The sequence below is a fragment of the Gymnoscopelus braueri genome (assembly GCF_963280865.1).
Source record: "Gymnoscopelus braueri genome assembly, chromosome: 23".
In the NCBI taxonomy this organism is placed as follows: Eukaryota; Metazoa; Chordata; class Actinopteri; order Myctophiformes; family Myctophidae; genus Gymnoscopelus; species Gymnoscopelus braueri.
The window spans coordinates 15,557,897-15,572,896 of NC_137625.1; the positions used below are offsets into that span (position 1 = coordinate 15,557,897).

General features: G+C 44.5%; 1 protein-coding gene across 4 annotated transcripts in view; it reads left to right on the top strand.

Moving 5' to 3' along the window:
* scube1 (signal peptide, CUB domain, EGF-like 1) overlaps window positions 1–15,000 on the top strand; it is a 137,558-nt gene that overhangs the window by 96,281 nt on the left and 26,277 nt on the right. For all 4 annotated transcript variants that reach the window (XM_080421494.1, XM_080421495.1, XM_080421496.1 and 1 more), the window contains one exon: window positions 9,414–9,536. In XM_080421494.1, the coding sequence (XP_080277620.1) occupies window positions 9,414–9,536 (123 nt within the window). The remainder of the gene's footprint in view (window positions 1–9,413; window positions 9,537–15,000) is intronic.

Consider the following 15,000-nt stretch of genomic DNA (forward strand, 5'->3'; position numbering starts at 1 on the left):
AAATGGGTTAATTCCCTGACAAATACATGCCGCCCTCCTGGCCTGACGTCCGTCTGTGCCGTTCTGTTTGGTCGGCATGCAGCTCCCTTGCTTTTTTCTTTTTCTTTTTTCTTCATAAAAAACTAGATCCCTCCCCCACTAAGTCACGATTATTTATACAGGTTTGAGTTTCCGCAAATGTATTCCATTTAATTGCTTTTTTACTGCAAATATTTGGTATAAACACAGAGCTCCTCTCCGCTGTGCGCCCGAGAGAGCCTGGAGGGGAATGAAGCAAGCAGAACATTCTTACAAGGAACGATTCGTGCTCCACCAGCTGATGCGGCCTTGGCACAGCGTCGTATGGCCCTGGTTCCTATCGCATCCAGGGCAGGAATTTCAGGGAGGCCGCGAAGGCCATGGCCGTCGTTGCCCCTCAGTTTTGGACCTTTTGCCCCTCAAAAAAATGGCATGCCCTGAGGCCACAGTGGCCTTAATGCCCCAGCTGACTGTACCACTTTCTCCTCTCTTTCTTTCCAGTGTCTTTTGTTGAGATTCTGAATTCTTAACTCCCCTGAGTCTCCATCTTTAAACAAATCCAGTGACTTTGATTGGTGCAGGGCTGAGCATGGATCAAGATTGTAAATACCATTATTTATTTAGTTCACTGCAGATAGTCTACATATTACATTTAAAATCATGCTCAACCCTTAAATTCAATTAATTCTTTCAATTGACTAAAATCTAGTTTTTTTTTATGGCCTTCCTTCCCTGGCATTTTGCCTTTGTGCCCTCAACAAAACAAAAAAAGAACACCAAAGGCCAAGTGGCCTTGCCCCCAATCTGGGAACCCATCGCCAAATAAAAAGGAAAAACAGCGCCCTCTGCTGTTTTTTACTTATTCATTTGGCTCTGGGCGGAGCTGAACGGACGACCCGTGCTCAGGGAAACCGGGGTTTTGGTCTGCCTTCAGCCTTTCACTTCCGGTGGTGCGACTATGTTTTCATTCCCACTAACAATATTTCTCCACGGAACACTAACACCATTTCTCCCAAAGAACATGGATCGTTTTGGTTATAAGCCCACTTGTTTCTATGATGAAAGAGCAAGTTAAAATGTTACTAACTTTCCGTGGTTTTGTCGGCTCCGAGGACGCTATTGTTAAATGAGTTTCGGTTTGTTTCCAGTGGGGAACGAACGGCACACACGTAAATCCCGCCCACTACATTTGATTGGGTAAAGCGCGGCCTGCTTCCTGATCTGATGGCATGCCCACTTGTAGCCAATGTGCACGGGTTGTCAACACGGCTACCGACAGATTCAAACGCAGAGCAGAATCTGTTCTTGAGAGATCACCTTGCCCCTAGAATGACGAAATTCCAGGCCTGGTCGCATCCCTGTTTTTTCCCCAGATTATTGTCCTGAGATTTCCTGTCCTCGGTCATCCATCTGACCCGGATGCTTACGTCACATGATGCGCCCCGCCCCCGGGCCAGGTGACCTTACACTTCACCTTTTGGACGCTGGATGTCACCGGAGGCCAGAGGGTCAAGGCTCATAGATGCTGTTTTCAGTAGCGGCTGGTGGTTTGTTTTCCACCGTGCTGGTGATCAGGTTCGGTTGCTGTTAATCTGGAGCTGAACCCCCTGCGGCATCCAGCATCAAATCTCGCTGGAGTGTTGGGTTACTCTTTCTAAACACTGGGTTCTTCTTAACACAGCCTGGGGGGCTTCGCAGATAATCAGGCTGTGAGCTGGAGCGGTTGTTTCCCTTGGACCAGGAGCATGGTCTGCTACAGCCCTCTCATTTGGCCCTGTGCCCTCCTCCACACTGAAGGAACTCCTCCACGCTGTCGGGTGGAAACCTTGTATGTCCGAAAGAGTTACTTTTTCAGGAAATGGAAAAGAGAAACTGTGTTCCAATGTTGTTAACACATTAAGTGCCAGAGTTTAATTAAAACAGAGTACATCTAGTGCTGGCATTCTTTACCGTTTACGCTGATATGTTTAGCGCTGTAGTGGCCACGACGAGGACGCGGATGTAAACAATGGATGCGTGCGCTATGGTCGATGGTCCCGTCTAACGCCTGGAACAATAACATCTCTCACGCGAGCCGCCATTGTGGAGTGATCGCGCACCGAAAATGGCTCGTTTTCACCACTGTAAAAAGTTAAGGAGATCCGGAGGTTTTTATCAAGGAGATATAAATGGGGAGTGGACGGAAGCCAGGTTTTTTGGCACCCATCCACATCTGTCCCTTCCATTTTAGAGTCACCGTGGGTGATTCCAAAGTTGCGCTAGGGCGCCCCTTGTGGAAAAAAAAGGGGGGGAAAATTGCTCAATGGTTATAACCGTTTATGGCACTCCACGCATGGCTTTTCAAAAACGGTCCAGACCGTTTTTGGCACATTTATTATCCAATTAATATCCACTTAATATCCAATGTAGTTCATAAAATATTATCAGTTATTTGAAAATAGCAGATCTATACAGGCTCACAATGAGTCGTGAGCTTGTTGAACGGCTCTTTTCGTATATAGGCCCTATATACTTTATAATAAAATATATAAGAGTGTCACAAATTAAAATATTGAGATACAAGGTTTCTGCCTGACATGCAGGTCGACACAGTCAGACAGTCAGTCAGTGCACAGACAAACAACCAATTAGCCATGGAGACAGTCAGCAAATAGACAGAGAAACAGATATTCAGTCAGTTATAGCCAGTGGACTGCCAAACAGCTCAGTAAGCAGTTATAAAGCATAAAAAGGTGTGACTATAAAGTAGAAAGTGGAGAGTTATCGGCCGTTTTCACAACGAATAGCGAAAAAGGCCGGTCTAGTTCACAACGCATCACATTTTGTGACGCATTGTGAGCTTGTAGATCAGCTATTGCTATTGCATTTGTATATCAGCTATTGCTATTGCCATTTTTGAAAAAGTCACATTTTTGGAACATTTTGAAAATCTTTGGATTGGATTGTATAACCCTATCCCAAATTATTATTTGTATTATTGAAAATGCCATGCCAGGCTGAATGTGGTTAGCCACTTAAACCCTATATACTTCAAAGATTGAGATCCCCCAGGGGACTATACTTGGTCCCCTCCTTTTTTCCCCTCTATGTTCAATCTCTTCGCCGAAAGTAGCAGATCTGCAAGCTCAAGAGTTGTGAGCTTGATTCTATCTGCTATTCTGGGGTGAATATTCGCCTATTTCTGCCGAAAGTTTGCCCATTAGTACAATCAGTCATGTCAAGTTAACCCATTAAGACCTGGAACGCATCTGTGTCACTTTCGATTTCTTTGGCTATTCAAAAATAGCAGATCTACAAGCTCATAGCGCGGCACCGAGTGCCGCGCTATGAGCTTGTAGATCTGCTATTTTTGAAAAATCGTGAAAATTATATATTTTTTTCCCCCGAAAAACTGTTAGGATTTAGAAAATGTTTAGAAGAGGCCTCAGGTCTCAGACAGTAAGACAATCAGTCAGTCAGCCAGACAGACAGACAGTAATAATGGTGTGTGATATTCAGAGAGAGGCTGGGCTCTCTCCGCAGCATGGAAACTATCCATCAGAAGGCCCAGCATGGTATTGATTGTCTAGCGTAAATGTCGGAGATTGAGCCTGGGAGAGCGCTCTGTGTGTGTGTGTGTGTGTGTGTGTGTGTGTGTGTGTGTGTGTGTGTGTGTGTGTGTGTGTGTGTGTGTGTGTGTGTGTGTGTGTGTGTGTGTGTGTGTGTGTGTGTGTGTGTGTGTGTGTGTGTGTGTGTGTGTGTGTGTGTGTGTGTGTGTGTGTGTGTGTGTGTGTGTGTGTGTGCGTGCGTGCGTGCGTGCGTGCGTGCGTGCGTGCGTGCGTGCGTGCGTGCGTGCGTGCGTGCGTGCGTGCGTGCGTGCGTGCGCGCGCAGGCACACCGCGTGCACGCATGTGTGTGTGTGTGTGTGTGTGTGTGTGTGTGTGTGTGTGCGTGCGTGCGTGCGTGTGTGCCTAAAGTCTGTGTGCAATGGGCACAAGCAGAGAGGGATACAGCTAAAATGTTCCTTAGACCGTGGTTCCACCTCCTTTGTCAGTTCGTCATTACTGTCCATGTGTAGGAGAGCCTTAATTACCAGCAGCGCCTTCATTAAGGAGCGCTAACGGGCAGCAGGCCTGTGGCAACGCAGATGCCTCGTTCACGTGGATACAGAGCGTCTCCATCGTTCCATTTCTCATGCCACTCTTCTGTTCTGCCAGTCATGTCTCAAACATGTCATTCGTCACCGATAATTATCATCCTTTATCAATACACCCCACCTCTTATGCTTTTCACACCAAAGGCGCATTTGTTTTTGGGAGTGTCTGCCTGCTCCCTATCTCTCTCTCTCTCTCTCTCTCTCTCTCTCTCTCTCTCTCTCCCTTCCTCTCATTTACAAACTCACGCGCAGTTTATCATTTCAAGATGTGCGGGGGCTTAATGTATTTATTTAAGCTCAAAGCTTTTTTAAGGTCCATTAAAGGTAATTATATACCCCATTATTAGGCACAGCCAGCCCCCAGAGTGGCCATTAAGCGTGGGTAGATGTGTGACGGCTGTGCCAGTGTTTGCGGCAGGCCCAGAATAACCCATTAAGACCCGAGGCCGATTCTACTTTTAACTCCTTTTTTAACTCCTTTTAAATCAGTAGTTCTGACACTTTTATAAAAAAAACGTTCAAAAATAGCAGATGTACAACTTCGCAGCGCGGCACTTGTGCATCTGCTATTTGTTTTCCGTAAGCCAACGCTAAAATCTAAAATGACACACGGATGCTTTCCCGGTTTTAATGGGATAATTACGAATCTCTGTCTCTCTGTCTCTCTGTCTGTGTTGGGAAACACTTGGGGCTGAGCAGGGCTCAGGGTGGTATGTTGTTTTCCCAAAACGCAGACGTTTTGAGGGGGTTTGTCGGGGGACAAACAGGGTACCACTTTTGTTTTCTTTCCGCGTAGTTTTTGTGAGGTTAGGGTTAGGATTAGGGTTAGGTTTAGGCATAGTTTTGTCAACATGTGATCATGTCGCCATGGCGTCCCGTCACGTCAAAACTTGACTTTGAGGGCGTCCCGTCACTCAAAACTTGACTTTCAGGGCGTCCCGTCACGTCAAAACTTGACTTTCAGGGCGTCCCGTCACGTCAAAACTTGACTTTCAGGGCGTCCCGTCACGTCAAAACTTGACTTTCAGGGCGTCGCGTCATGTAAAAACTTGACGTTTCAGGGCTACTGACAGAGCGGCAAAATGTGACGCCATGGGAGTGAGAACGGGTTGGTGTGTGTGTCCGATCTTTCAACCCGATGCACGGGTGTGGTGATGATATTCTCTCACTCATGCATGCGATGCTTTTCCTCCACATCATTCATCCTCCTCTCCCACTCTCTTTTGTCTCCATTCACACTCCCTTGTCCTCCTCTCCTCTCCTCTCCTCTCCTCTCCTCTCCTCTCCTCTCCTCTCCTCTCCTCTCCTCTCCCCTCTCCTCTCCTGTGTCTTCCTTGACTCACTCCCAGGGCTCAAAGTCTTAGGTGTTAATCCCCAGCAGTTTTCATCACTTAGTGCACCAATCAAAAAGGGCTTAGCCAGTGTAATCTGCCGTACTATTGTGCTTCCCTCCTCCCTTTCCTCCTCTCTCCCCTTCTGCCTTTCTCCTCTTACCTTCTCCTCTTTCTTTTGCTCTTTTTCTCCTCCTCAAAAGTTCTCCACTCCACTTCTATACACCTCCTCCTTGCACCCCCTTATCTCCCCTTTCCCTCGTGCCCTCGATTTGATTAGATTATTATTTAGCACAATTATAAAAAACTGTACAAATGGCTACACAAAAAAGATAAGAGTGCTGGAAGCAAGAAGCTTATACAAGGCCTCTAACCTATAGGAACTAAGTAAGTGCATTAATATAGGACATTATTGCAAAATTAACATAAAGGCAACAAAGTTGGCATGCATGATTAAACCTGATTACTAATGACAATTAGCCAACATGGTTGACATACATGATCATACAGGATACCAAAGCCATACTGCAAAAAATAAAAAAGAATAAAAAAGAATTGAATGAATGAATGAATGAATGAATGAATGAACGAATAAATAAATACATAAATAAATAGTAAAGTGCCCTGCTCCTCCTTCCTTCTCTTCTCTTCTCTTCTCTTCTCTTCTCTTCTCTTCTCTTCTCTTCTCTTCTCTTCTCTTCTCTTCTCTTCTCTTCTCTTCTCCCTCTGACTCCATCCATTCCTCCTCTTCTTCTTCTTCATCTTCTCCTCTCCCTCCTGCCATTGCTGTAGTCTCTCCTTGTACAGGTGAGTAAGTTGTCTGCTCTACAGTATCTGTAGCACCAAGTTGAATCCTCTTGGAGTTCATGTGAGTGCTCCGTGGCAGACATGGTGAGGAGATAGAGGAGAGCGGGTGTATAGGAGGTGTGAAGGGATGAAACCAGTTCTGCCAGCAGGCTTGTGGTTGGCACCACATGACTGCAGGGCCTACAGGGTGGATTGCACTGGCTTATATTATTCCAGAATCTCCCATCTGAATGCTCCAACTCGAGCTGGAGCTCAGCTGTCTCGTGTTCCATGCTGGAGGAGGGGGTTCTTGGAGATTGTCTGCCATAGCCCAGAATGGCCCTGCTGGCTTCAGAATGAAATGGGTCAATGTACGCTACACGCAGTGGCGTAAAGTAACTAAGTACATTTACTCAAGTACTGCACTTAACAATTTTGAGGTACTTTTACTTTACTGGAGCATTTCCAATTGTCTGTATACTTTTACTTCTACCCCATTACATAACATATTATACTTTTGCTCCATTACGATTATTTGAAATATTTGAAAACTTTAGTTACTGGTTACTTGCAGATATACATTATTATATTATAAAACAAACATTAACCACGTTAGCCCTATTTTATTCCTAAGCTACTTGAAAATACACGTTGTGAGCTTATAGATCTGCTATTTTCAAACATTCTAGTACTTTTAAGTAAATTCAAGTAAATTTTGAATTCCGGACTTTTACTTGTAACAGAGTACTTCTACATTGCACCCTACTTTTACTTAAGCAAAACATTTGAGTACTTTTTCCACCACTGGCTACACGTAGGGGAACAGCCGAAATAAATCATATGGGACGCTCACAACCCCAGTGATGGAGTGTGTTTTCAGCTCTGTCTCTGGTTCTGCCCATATTTCTCTCTCCCTCTCTCTCGCTAAAGTTAAAGCCATTGTAGGCCTCATTAGTTCCAGGTAACTAGCTTGTCATGGGATTAGACGGGTGAGCAAGCCCCAAGCAGAGACTGATCTGTGCTGTCTGCTCACTAGGGCCTTGTCTATCTCCCTTACGCAGTGTTCACATCACAGACAGACAGACAGACATGCAATGCCCTCACACACACACACACACACACACACACACACACGCACACACGCACACACACACACACACACACACACACACGCACACACACACACACACACACACACACACACACACACACACACACACACACACACACACACACACACACACACACACACACACACACGCACACGCTATTGAGTATTGCAGTCAACAGTCAATTTATGCGTATGATTGGATGGTTGAACCAGTGTAGCGCATATAAGAGTAAAAGTACACAGGGTGTGTGTTTGTTTTGTGCTAAACTGCCACCTCCGTGGTGCCAGCAAGCACTGTGTGCGTGACAGACTCTCCACTAAACAACTGGCAGCCTGGCATTGTGGTGAGGCCTGGTGGAAACTTGACAACTGTCTTTCAGCGCTGCCAACTCCTGCTTCCTCAAGCAAACACGAATAAGGAGCATTAACCCGTTAAGACCGCGGAACGCACCTGTGTCATTTTAAGATTTCTTTGGCTATTCAAAAATAGCACATATACAAGCTCATAGCGCGGCACCGAATGGCCAAAATACATCTTAAAATGACACAGATGCGTTCCCGGTCTTAATGGGTTAAGAAAAAAAAAAAAAGAAAAGAAAAAAAAGACTCCCACATCATGCAACCTCACCTCAATAAACCCCCACCCCTCCCCCTTCCTATCTCCAAAACCCTCACGTCAGCAATGGCTTTCTCACCAAAAGGCGAAGAACAGATTTCCACTGCATCTGTGAAGTTGTTTGTTTCTTTGTTTGTTTGTTTTCTTTATTGGGCCACCGTCGCCTGCTAAACTTAGACTTAGTGCGTGTGCGTGCGCGTGCGTGTGTGTGTGTGTGTGTGTGTGTGTGTGTGTGTGTGTGTGTGTGTGTGTGTGCGTGTGCGTGTCTGTGTGAGTGCATGGATGCGTGAGTGCATGGATGCGTGAGTGCGTGCATTTGTGTGTGTATGTGAGACAGAGAAAGAGACAAAAAAACATATGCATCTTTCTTACATCAGTTTATCAGGTAGTAAAAGCGTTTTGCTGTACTTGCCAAACACAATAAATCACAGGGAATCCCCATTGATAATAAACGTACATTTATGTGGGGGGCGGCTCAGTGGCTCAGGAGAGACAGAGCTACCTTCGTGGAATCAGAAGGTTCCCGCTTCTTCCCTTCCATTACATGGCTCCTGCATGGATGCATGTCGAAGTGTCCTTGAGCAAGGCACTGAACGAAGCCCTAACTGCTCCCGATGATGAGCAGGTTGGTGCCTTGCATGGTTGCTATCACCGTCGGCATGTGAATGTGTTAGAATGTGTGTCTGAATGGGTGACTGTAATGCACATCGATAAGCACTTTGGAGAAAGGTGCTAAATTAACGCATTAAGACCGAGAACGCATCTGTGTCATTTTAGATTTCTTTGGCTATTCAGAAATAGCAGATATACAAGCTCATAGCGCAGCACCGAGTTTTGTGCAGATCTTTGAATATATGTTGTAACATTTTGTAACTCAAATCTTTGCTTCTGGGGATTCTACACATGTCTTCTAAATCAGTTTTTGGAAAAGAAAAAGGTTGCGGTGCTCAAACCTTTTCATGTTAAGGAGCCCCAAAATGATATGTATTTTGCTGCGGACCCCCATCTGAAAATATTTTGTTCCAGGGACCCTCAGAAGCAGAGATTTGAGTTAAAGATTTGAGAAAAAAAAAAAATATTCAACAAAGATTTGGAAAAAAAAACTAGATTTTGTAAAAAATTGCAGATCTACAAGCTCATAGAGCTTGATCACGCAGATGACACGCAGATCTACAAATCAGATTTGATGACACGCAGATCTACAAGCTCATAGCGCGGCACTCGGTGCCGCGCTATGAGCTTGTAGATCTGCGTGTCTGTATCTGCTATTTTTGAATATCCAAAAGTATGAAATAATGGTTATAGCTAAAAAATCTAACGTGACACACAGATGCGTTCCCGGATTTATGAAGGACATGTGTCACCCCGGCACTTTTTATAAACAGTGCTCCTGTTCTTCTTCTTCTTCTGTTGCAGACATCGACGAGTGCCAGGAGAACAACGGCGGCTGCGACCACTTCTGTAGAAACACCGTGGGCTCCTTTGAGTGCAGCTGCCAGAAGGGCCACAAGCTGCTCACCGACGAACGCTCCTGCCAAGGTCAGTGACAGACCGCTGTCAGTCGTATAAAACATGTCAGACAGCAGTGGTGGAAAGTAACCAAGTACATGTACTCAAGTACTGTAATTTTGACATCTTTTTTTTTTACTTTACTTGAGTATTTCCAATTGTCAATACTTTTACTTCTACTCCACTACATCTCAGAGGCAAAATATTGTCCACTACATTTCTTTGAAGACTTTGGTTTACTTGATTATTATTACAAAACCCCTTCAGCCTTATACAGTACTTTGGCAAATTGAAAATAGCCGATCTACAAGCTCACAACGTGTCGCTTGGCAACGCGTTGCGAGCTTGTAGATCTGCTATTTTCAAAGGAGTTTTTATACATTTGAAAACTTGTGAAATGGGACCTTCATAATGAGTACTTTTACTTTTGGTACTTAAAGTACATGTTGAGTTGATGCCAATACTTTTGTCGGCCTACTTTTGCTCAAGTACCAGTTGAATACCAAACTTGTACAATAGGGTATTGATACTTTTACTTAAGTAAAAAATGTCAGTACTTCTTCCACTGTAGTACTGTATTCTAATCTGGCGTAGATCTGCGCCTTCAGATACCGGGGAAATCAAAAATTCTATGTGGGGGCTAGAACAGCAGAGAAAACCTCTGTAAACAAACCTCCGCCTCTGCTTTGGAAACCAATCCTAATAGCGTCCCAGCATGAAGAACCGTCCCTAAAGTCTTTGTATTGGTTCTGCAGTGCAGTTATATTTTTTAAATCTCTTGAGTTGTTTCAACCCAGCTTCAGTCGCTACATTGAGTTCACCAGATGCATCGGTAGTCGGAAGTCTCACATAATTTGGTTGTCTACCTGAGACTAGCCGTATTCACACGGCGGCCATTTTGCTCTTACGTCGACGTCGTACAAGGAAAATATGGCCACCAAAAACAAAAAAAAAATGTTTTGTTATTTTTACTGTAAGTCACTTGATTTAGTTGGGGTGGGTGTAGCCTAGTGGATAATCACTAGGTCGCCAGTTCGGCCCCGTCCTGCCCAGTAAACGTGTCGAAGTGTCCCCTGAGCAAGACACATAACCCCTAACAGCTCCCTGAGTGCTCATCAGGACCATCTGAGCAGCCATGAGCTGGGTGAAGCTGAAACCGAATTCCCCCCGTGGTATTAATAAATGTCTGCCTTTATTTTTTCTCTCTTATTTATCTTGTAACTCTGAGAATGTCAATACTCTCTGAGAATGTGCAAACTCTCTGAGAGTGTACAAACCGATCCAAATGGACCCTTGCGGGGGTCCATTTGGATCCGTTTGTACACTCTCAGAGTTAAATGAAATGACTGTGTATGCTGACTCAACACACAACACACAACGAGGGCAGACGATCGGGAGTGAAGCCGGGCCCATATTAGCCCAGCCGCAGAGCGCGCTCGCTGGGATCGGTATGTGCCGTCGTTGCTTGTTGTTACAATGGATCTGACTTCCTCCGCGGGGTGTGTAGCGTACATCTCCATTAAGATGCCGGCGGCTTTGCTCCGATACAATCTGTGGTTATGTTTGGACGAACCGAGGCAGGATTCCTGGTTACAAGTCGCAGCAAGCGAGGAGAGCACACAAACACAAAATGATTTTTATTAACAACAAAGCCCCCGAGCGCTCCTGTCCCTGTACCAAAAACATCAACGTTTCTTGTGTGCGTGTGCGTGTATGTACGTGTGTGTGTGCGCGCGCGTGTGTGTGTGTGTGTGTGTGTGAGTGTGCGCACACGTGCGTGCGTGCATTTGCATGTACATATGTGTGTGAATGAGTTCCTTGCACATGTGTGCAATAATTAATGAATGTGCGTGTAAAGATTGAGCGATTGTTGCTCCACAGAGTTTTGTAAACAGTGTTTTTTTGTTGTGGTGCCGCTCGCATCCTTAATTATGACAGTGTTGAGTGTGTTTCGAACCGCATCTCGGTTTAGCGCCACCGCCTTCTCGTGTCACCCCCTCGGCCACGGCCTCTCGTGCCAGCCGGCGTGCCAAGTCTCCCTCGTTCACTGGCGGCGTCCTCAGTCGCTTCTTTATTTTTAGCTTTTAATATAATTTTTCTATTCTCTCTCTCTCTCTCTGGCTCTCTCTCCAGGGAAAAATAGCTCCTGGTAATGCGTTGCATGCCAGTGTTGTAACATCTGCTGGGCTGGGCTGAGGGAAAGAGAGAGAGAGACAGAGAGACATAGGGATAGAGAGGGAGAGAGGGAGGAAGGGGAGAAAAAAAAAGAATTAAAGAAATAAACAAAAGAATGACAGAAAGAAAATTAATGAAAGAAGATATGAAATAAAAGAATAAAGGTCTGCCGTCAATGTCAAAACACCTCTTCACGCCTAACAGACAGAAGGTGTGTCTCAGCGTGCAGAAAACCACACGCATGTCATTCAAGTGAAAAAAGCAAACACCTTTTGTTCATGGCTTTATTAACTTTTTAGCCGCCCGTACAGCTGTAGGGCTGGTTTCTGTGTTCTCATCACTGTTTATGTAAGCCAGTGGTTGTCAACCAGGTCTGGACCAGAGCCCACTTGAAAATCTCAATTGAAAGTATTCGCGGCACACCCATCTGACCACTTAATCCAGCAATCGGCCATACCGGGTTAAGTGGTCAGAATCATTTAAAGAGATGGTGCCATGGTTTTGCACTTTTTCTGTTTTTCATGTGTCTATGAGGTTGCTAGAACTTCATTAAGCCCCCTGGTGGTGTTTTTATGGTGTTTTATATCTTCTCTGACTATTTTGAGAAACTACCAAACTACCTCCAGGTAGAAACTACCTGGAGGCTGAAACCTTGAGGGTCAAACGTGCCAATAGAGAAACAGCGCTTTAGTGACATAGTAAAAACATACCTCATTATCATAACACAACAGGTGTGGGCATGAGGAGGAGGAGGGACTAGGACAGGTGGGTGGTGCTAAGGTGGTGGAGGAGGTGCTAAGGTGAGAACCAGGTATACTTAATGAACTGGAGGCGTGTCCACATAAAAACATAACTTTAACAATTTCTGTACACTTTTTTGAAAAAAATCTTCCTCCTAGTATAACCATAATACCTGATGATTATGTTTCGGGGGGGGGGGGGGATCACTGAAAATCACGGCGCCCCGTCTTTAAAGAAAAATTACCATGACTTTTTTTTTTTTTTACATATTTTTTTTTAGGTTTTTAATACAATGTCGTATTATCATTCAAATCTTTGTTTTGCCAGTTATTTTGGGGCCCTCTTGCAATACCATCGTGGCCCACCAGTGGGCCCGGGCCCACAGGTTGAGAACCTCTGACTGATGTAAGCTGGGTTTTGTTGGCTAGCTTTTAACCCATTCAATCCGGAAATGCATCTACAAATGTCTTCTAAATCCTAACAGGTTTCTGAAAAACGTATGTTTCTATAATATCAGTGGTTCTTAAACTTTTTCATGTCAAGGACCCCCAAAAATGATATGTATTTAGCCGCGGGACCCCCCACCTCAAAATATTGAGTTCCAAGGACCCTTGAGTTACAAATGTTCGCTTAAAAAAAAAAAAAATCTGGCCCGGACCGCTGGCGTAGCGGCACCTAGGCTCCTAAGTATAGCCTGACAGCGTGTTGCAGGTTCGAGTCCCGATCCCGACGGCCTTTGCTGCATGTCACTCCCCATCTCTCTCCCCATTTCCTAGCCAGCCTACTATCCTATCAATAAAGGCATAAAAAAGCTATTTTTTTTTAATAGCCCAAAGTATAAAATAATGGTTATAGCAAAAAAAATGCTAAGATGACACAGATGCGTGTCCCGGATTGAATGGGTTAATGGGCCATATACAAGCCTGAAGTCCTCTCTCCCATGGACAGCTGCCTGGAGTATTTACCCAGCCAACATCCAGGCCATAACAACTTCCTCAGCATGACAAACTCCATTATAACACGTTATATTTTTAGCCTCCTCTGCTAAGGCTCCATGGAAAAGGGCAGCCTCATACTGAAATAAACCAGGTGAGCCTGGAAATGCTGGCCTGAATTCCTGATAGTCTAATAATATTTTGGTTCCAGATGAATATAGATAAACACATAACGCGGTGCACTTGCGCATAAACACATACTCTTGCAGGTCACACACATTAACGCACGCACACGCACACACACACACACACACACACACACACACACACACACACACACACACACACACACACACACACACACACACACACATACATGCACGTATACAGTATATGTGTGCACGCACACACATACACATTAATTCTACGTGCGTGGCAATGATGTAACGGCGTGAGTCTAAACAACTTCGAGCCAGTGGAGTCAAGTGTTTCCGGATGAGTTCATTGAGAAAGAGCTCTTGTCCTAATTTAGTACTGAAGACCCACGTGTTTGTTTATCTTTGGCCCTATTCTGGTGAATCACACCGCCTCATTGAGCCTGCCTGTGTATGTCTATGGGAGAGACCACTTTAACCACTTTCAACATGCCGTCCTTATTGACATGTCATTATAGTTGAAAACAAAAAAAAACAAAAAAATAAATAGACCATTTTTTAATAGGGTTTAAAGGAGTAGTTCACCCAAAACAAATATCGTATTTTCTATCAATTGCACGCCCCATGAAGCCAATCATTCCTAAGCCAATAATTTGATGACCGGCAGAGTCTCAGGTAGGAGACTCAAAGAGTCTCAAAGGTAGGAGACTCAAAGAGTCTCAAAGGTAGGAGACTCAAAGAGACTCAAAGGTAGGAGACTCAAAGAGACTCAAAGGTAGGAGACTCAAAGAGACTCAAAGGTAGGAGACTCAAAGAGACTCAAAGGTAGGAGACTCAAAGAGTCTCAAAGGTAGGAGACTCAAAGAGTCTCAAAGGTAGGAGACTCAAACACTCAAAGGTAGGAGACTCAAAGAGTCTCAAAGGTAGGAGACTCAAAGAAGGTAGGAGACTCAAAGAGACTCAAAGGTAGGAGACTCAAAGAGTCTATCCGATGAACTGGTCATCAAATTATTGGCTCAGGAATGCGACAAAAACTAAAGAAATCTCCATGAATTCAAGGCTTCATGGGGTGTATAAATGATAGAAAATAGGGTGAACTACTCGTTTGTGACGAGTAGTTCACCCTACTACTATAGTAGATCTACAAGCTCAATGCATCGCATTCGGTGCCGCGCTATGAGCTTGTAGATCTGCTATTTTTGAATAGCCATAAAAGTCACTTTTTAAGGGTTCAAAGAAAAAATGCCATGAAATATTTTGTACGTATTTCTTTCTAAATATTAATGTTATATTATTATCAAAATATTTTGCAATATCCTTATGGCCCACAGGTTGAGAACCAGTGGTGTGAACCACCATTCTGTTATGAAAATATTGAAATGTTCCCTCCCACAAGGGTCAGAGGTCAAGTTGTGCATTCTCATTTAATATGATGGGCCAACCAAAAATATTCTTTTCCATAACATGGTATGGTCACAAAGTCTTGAA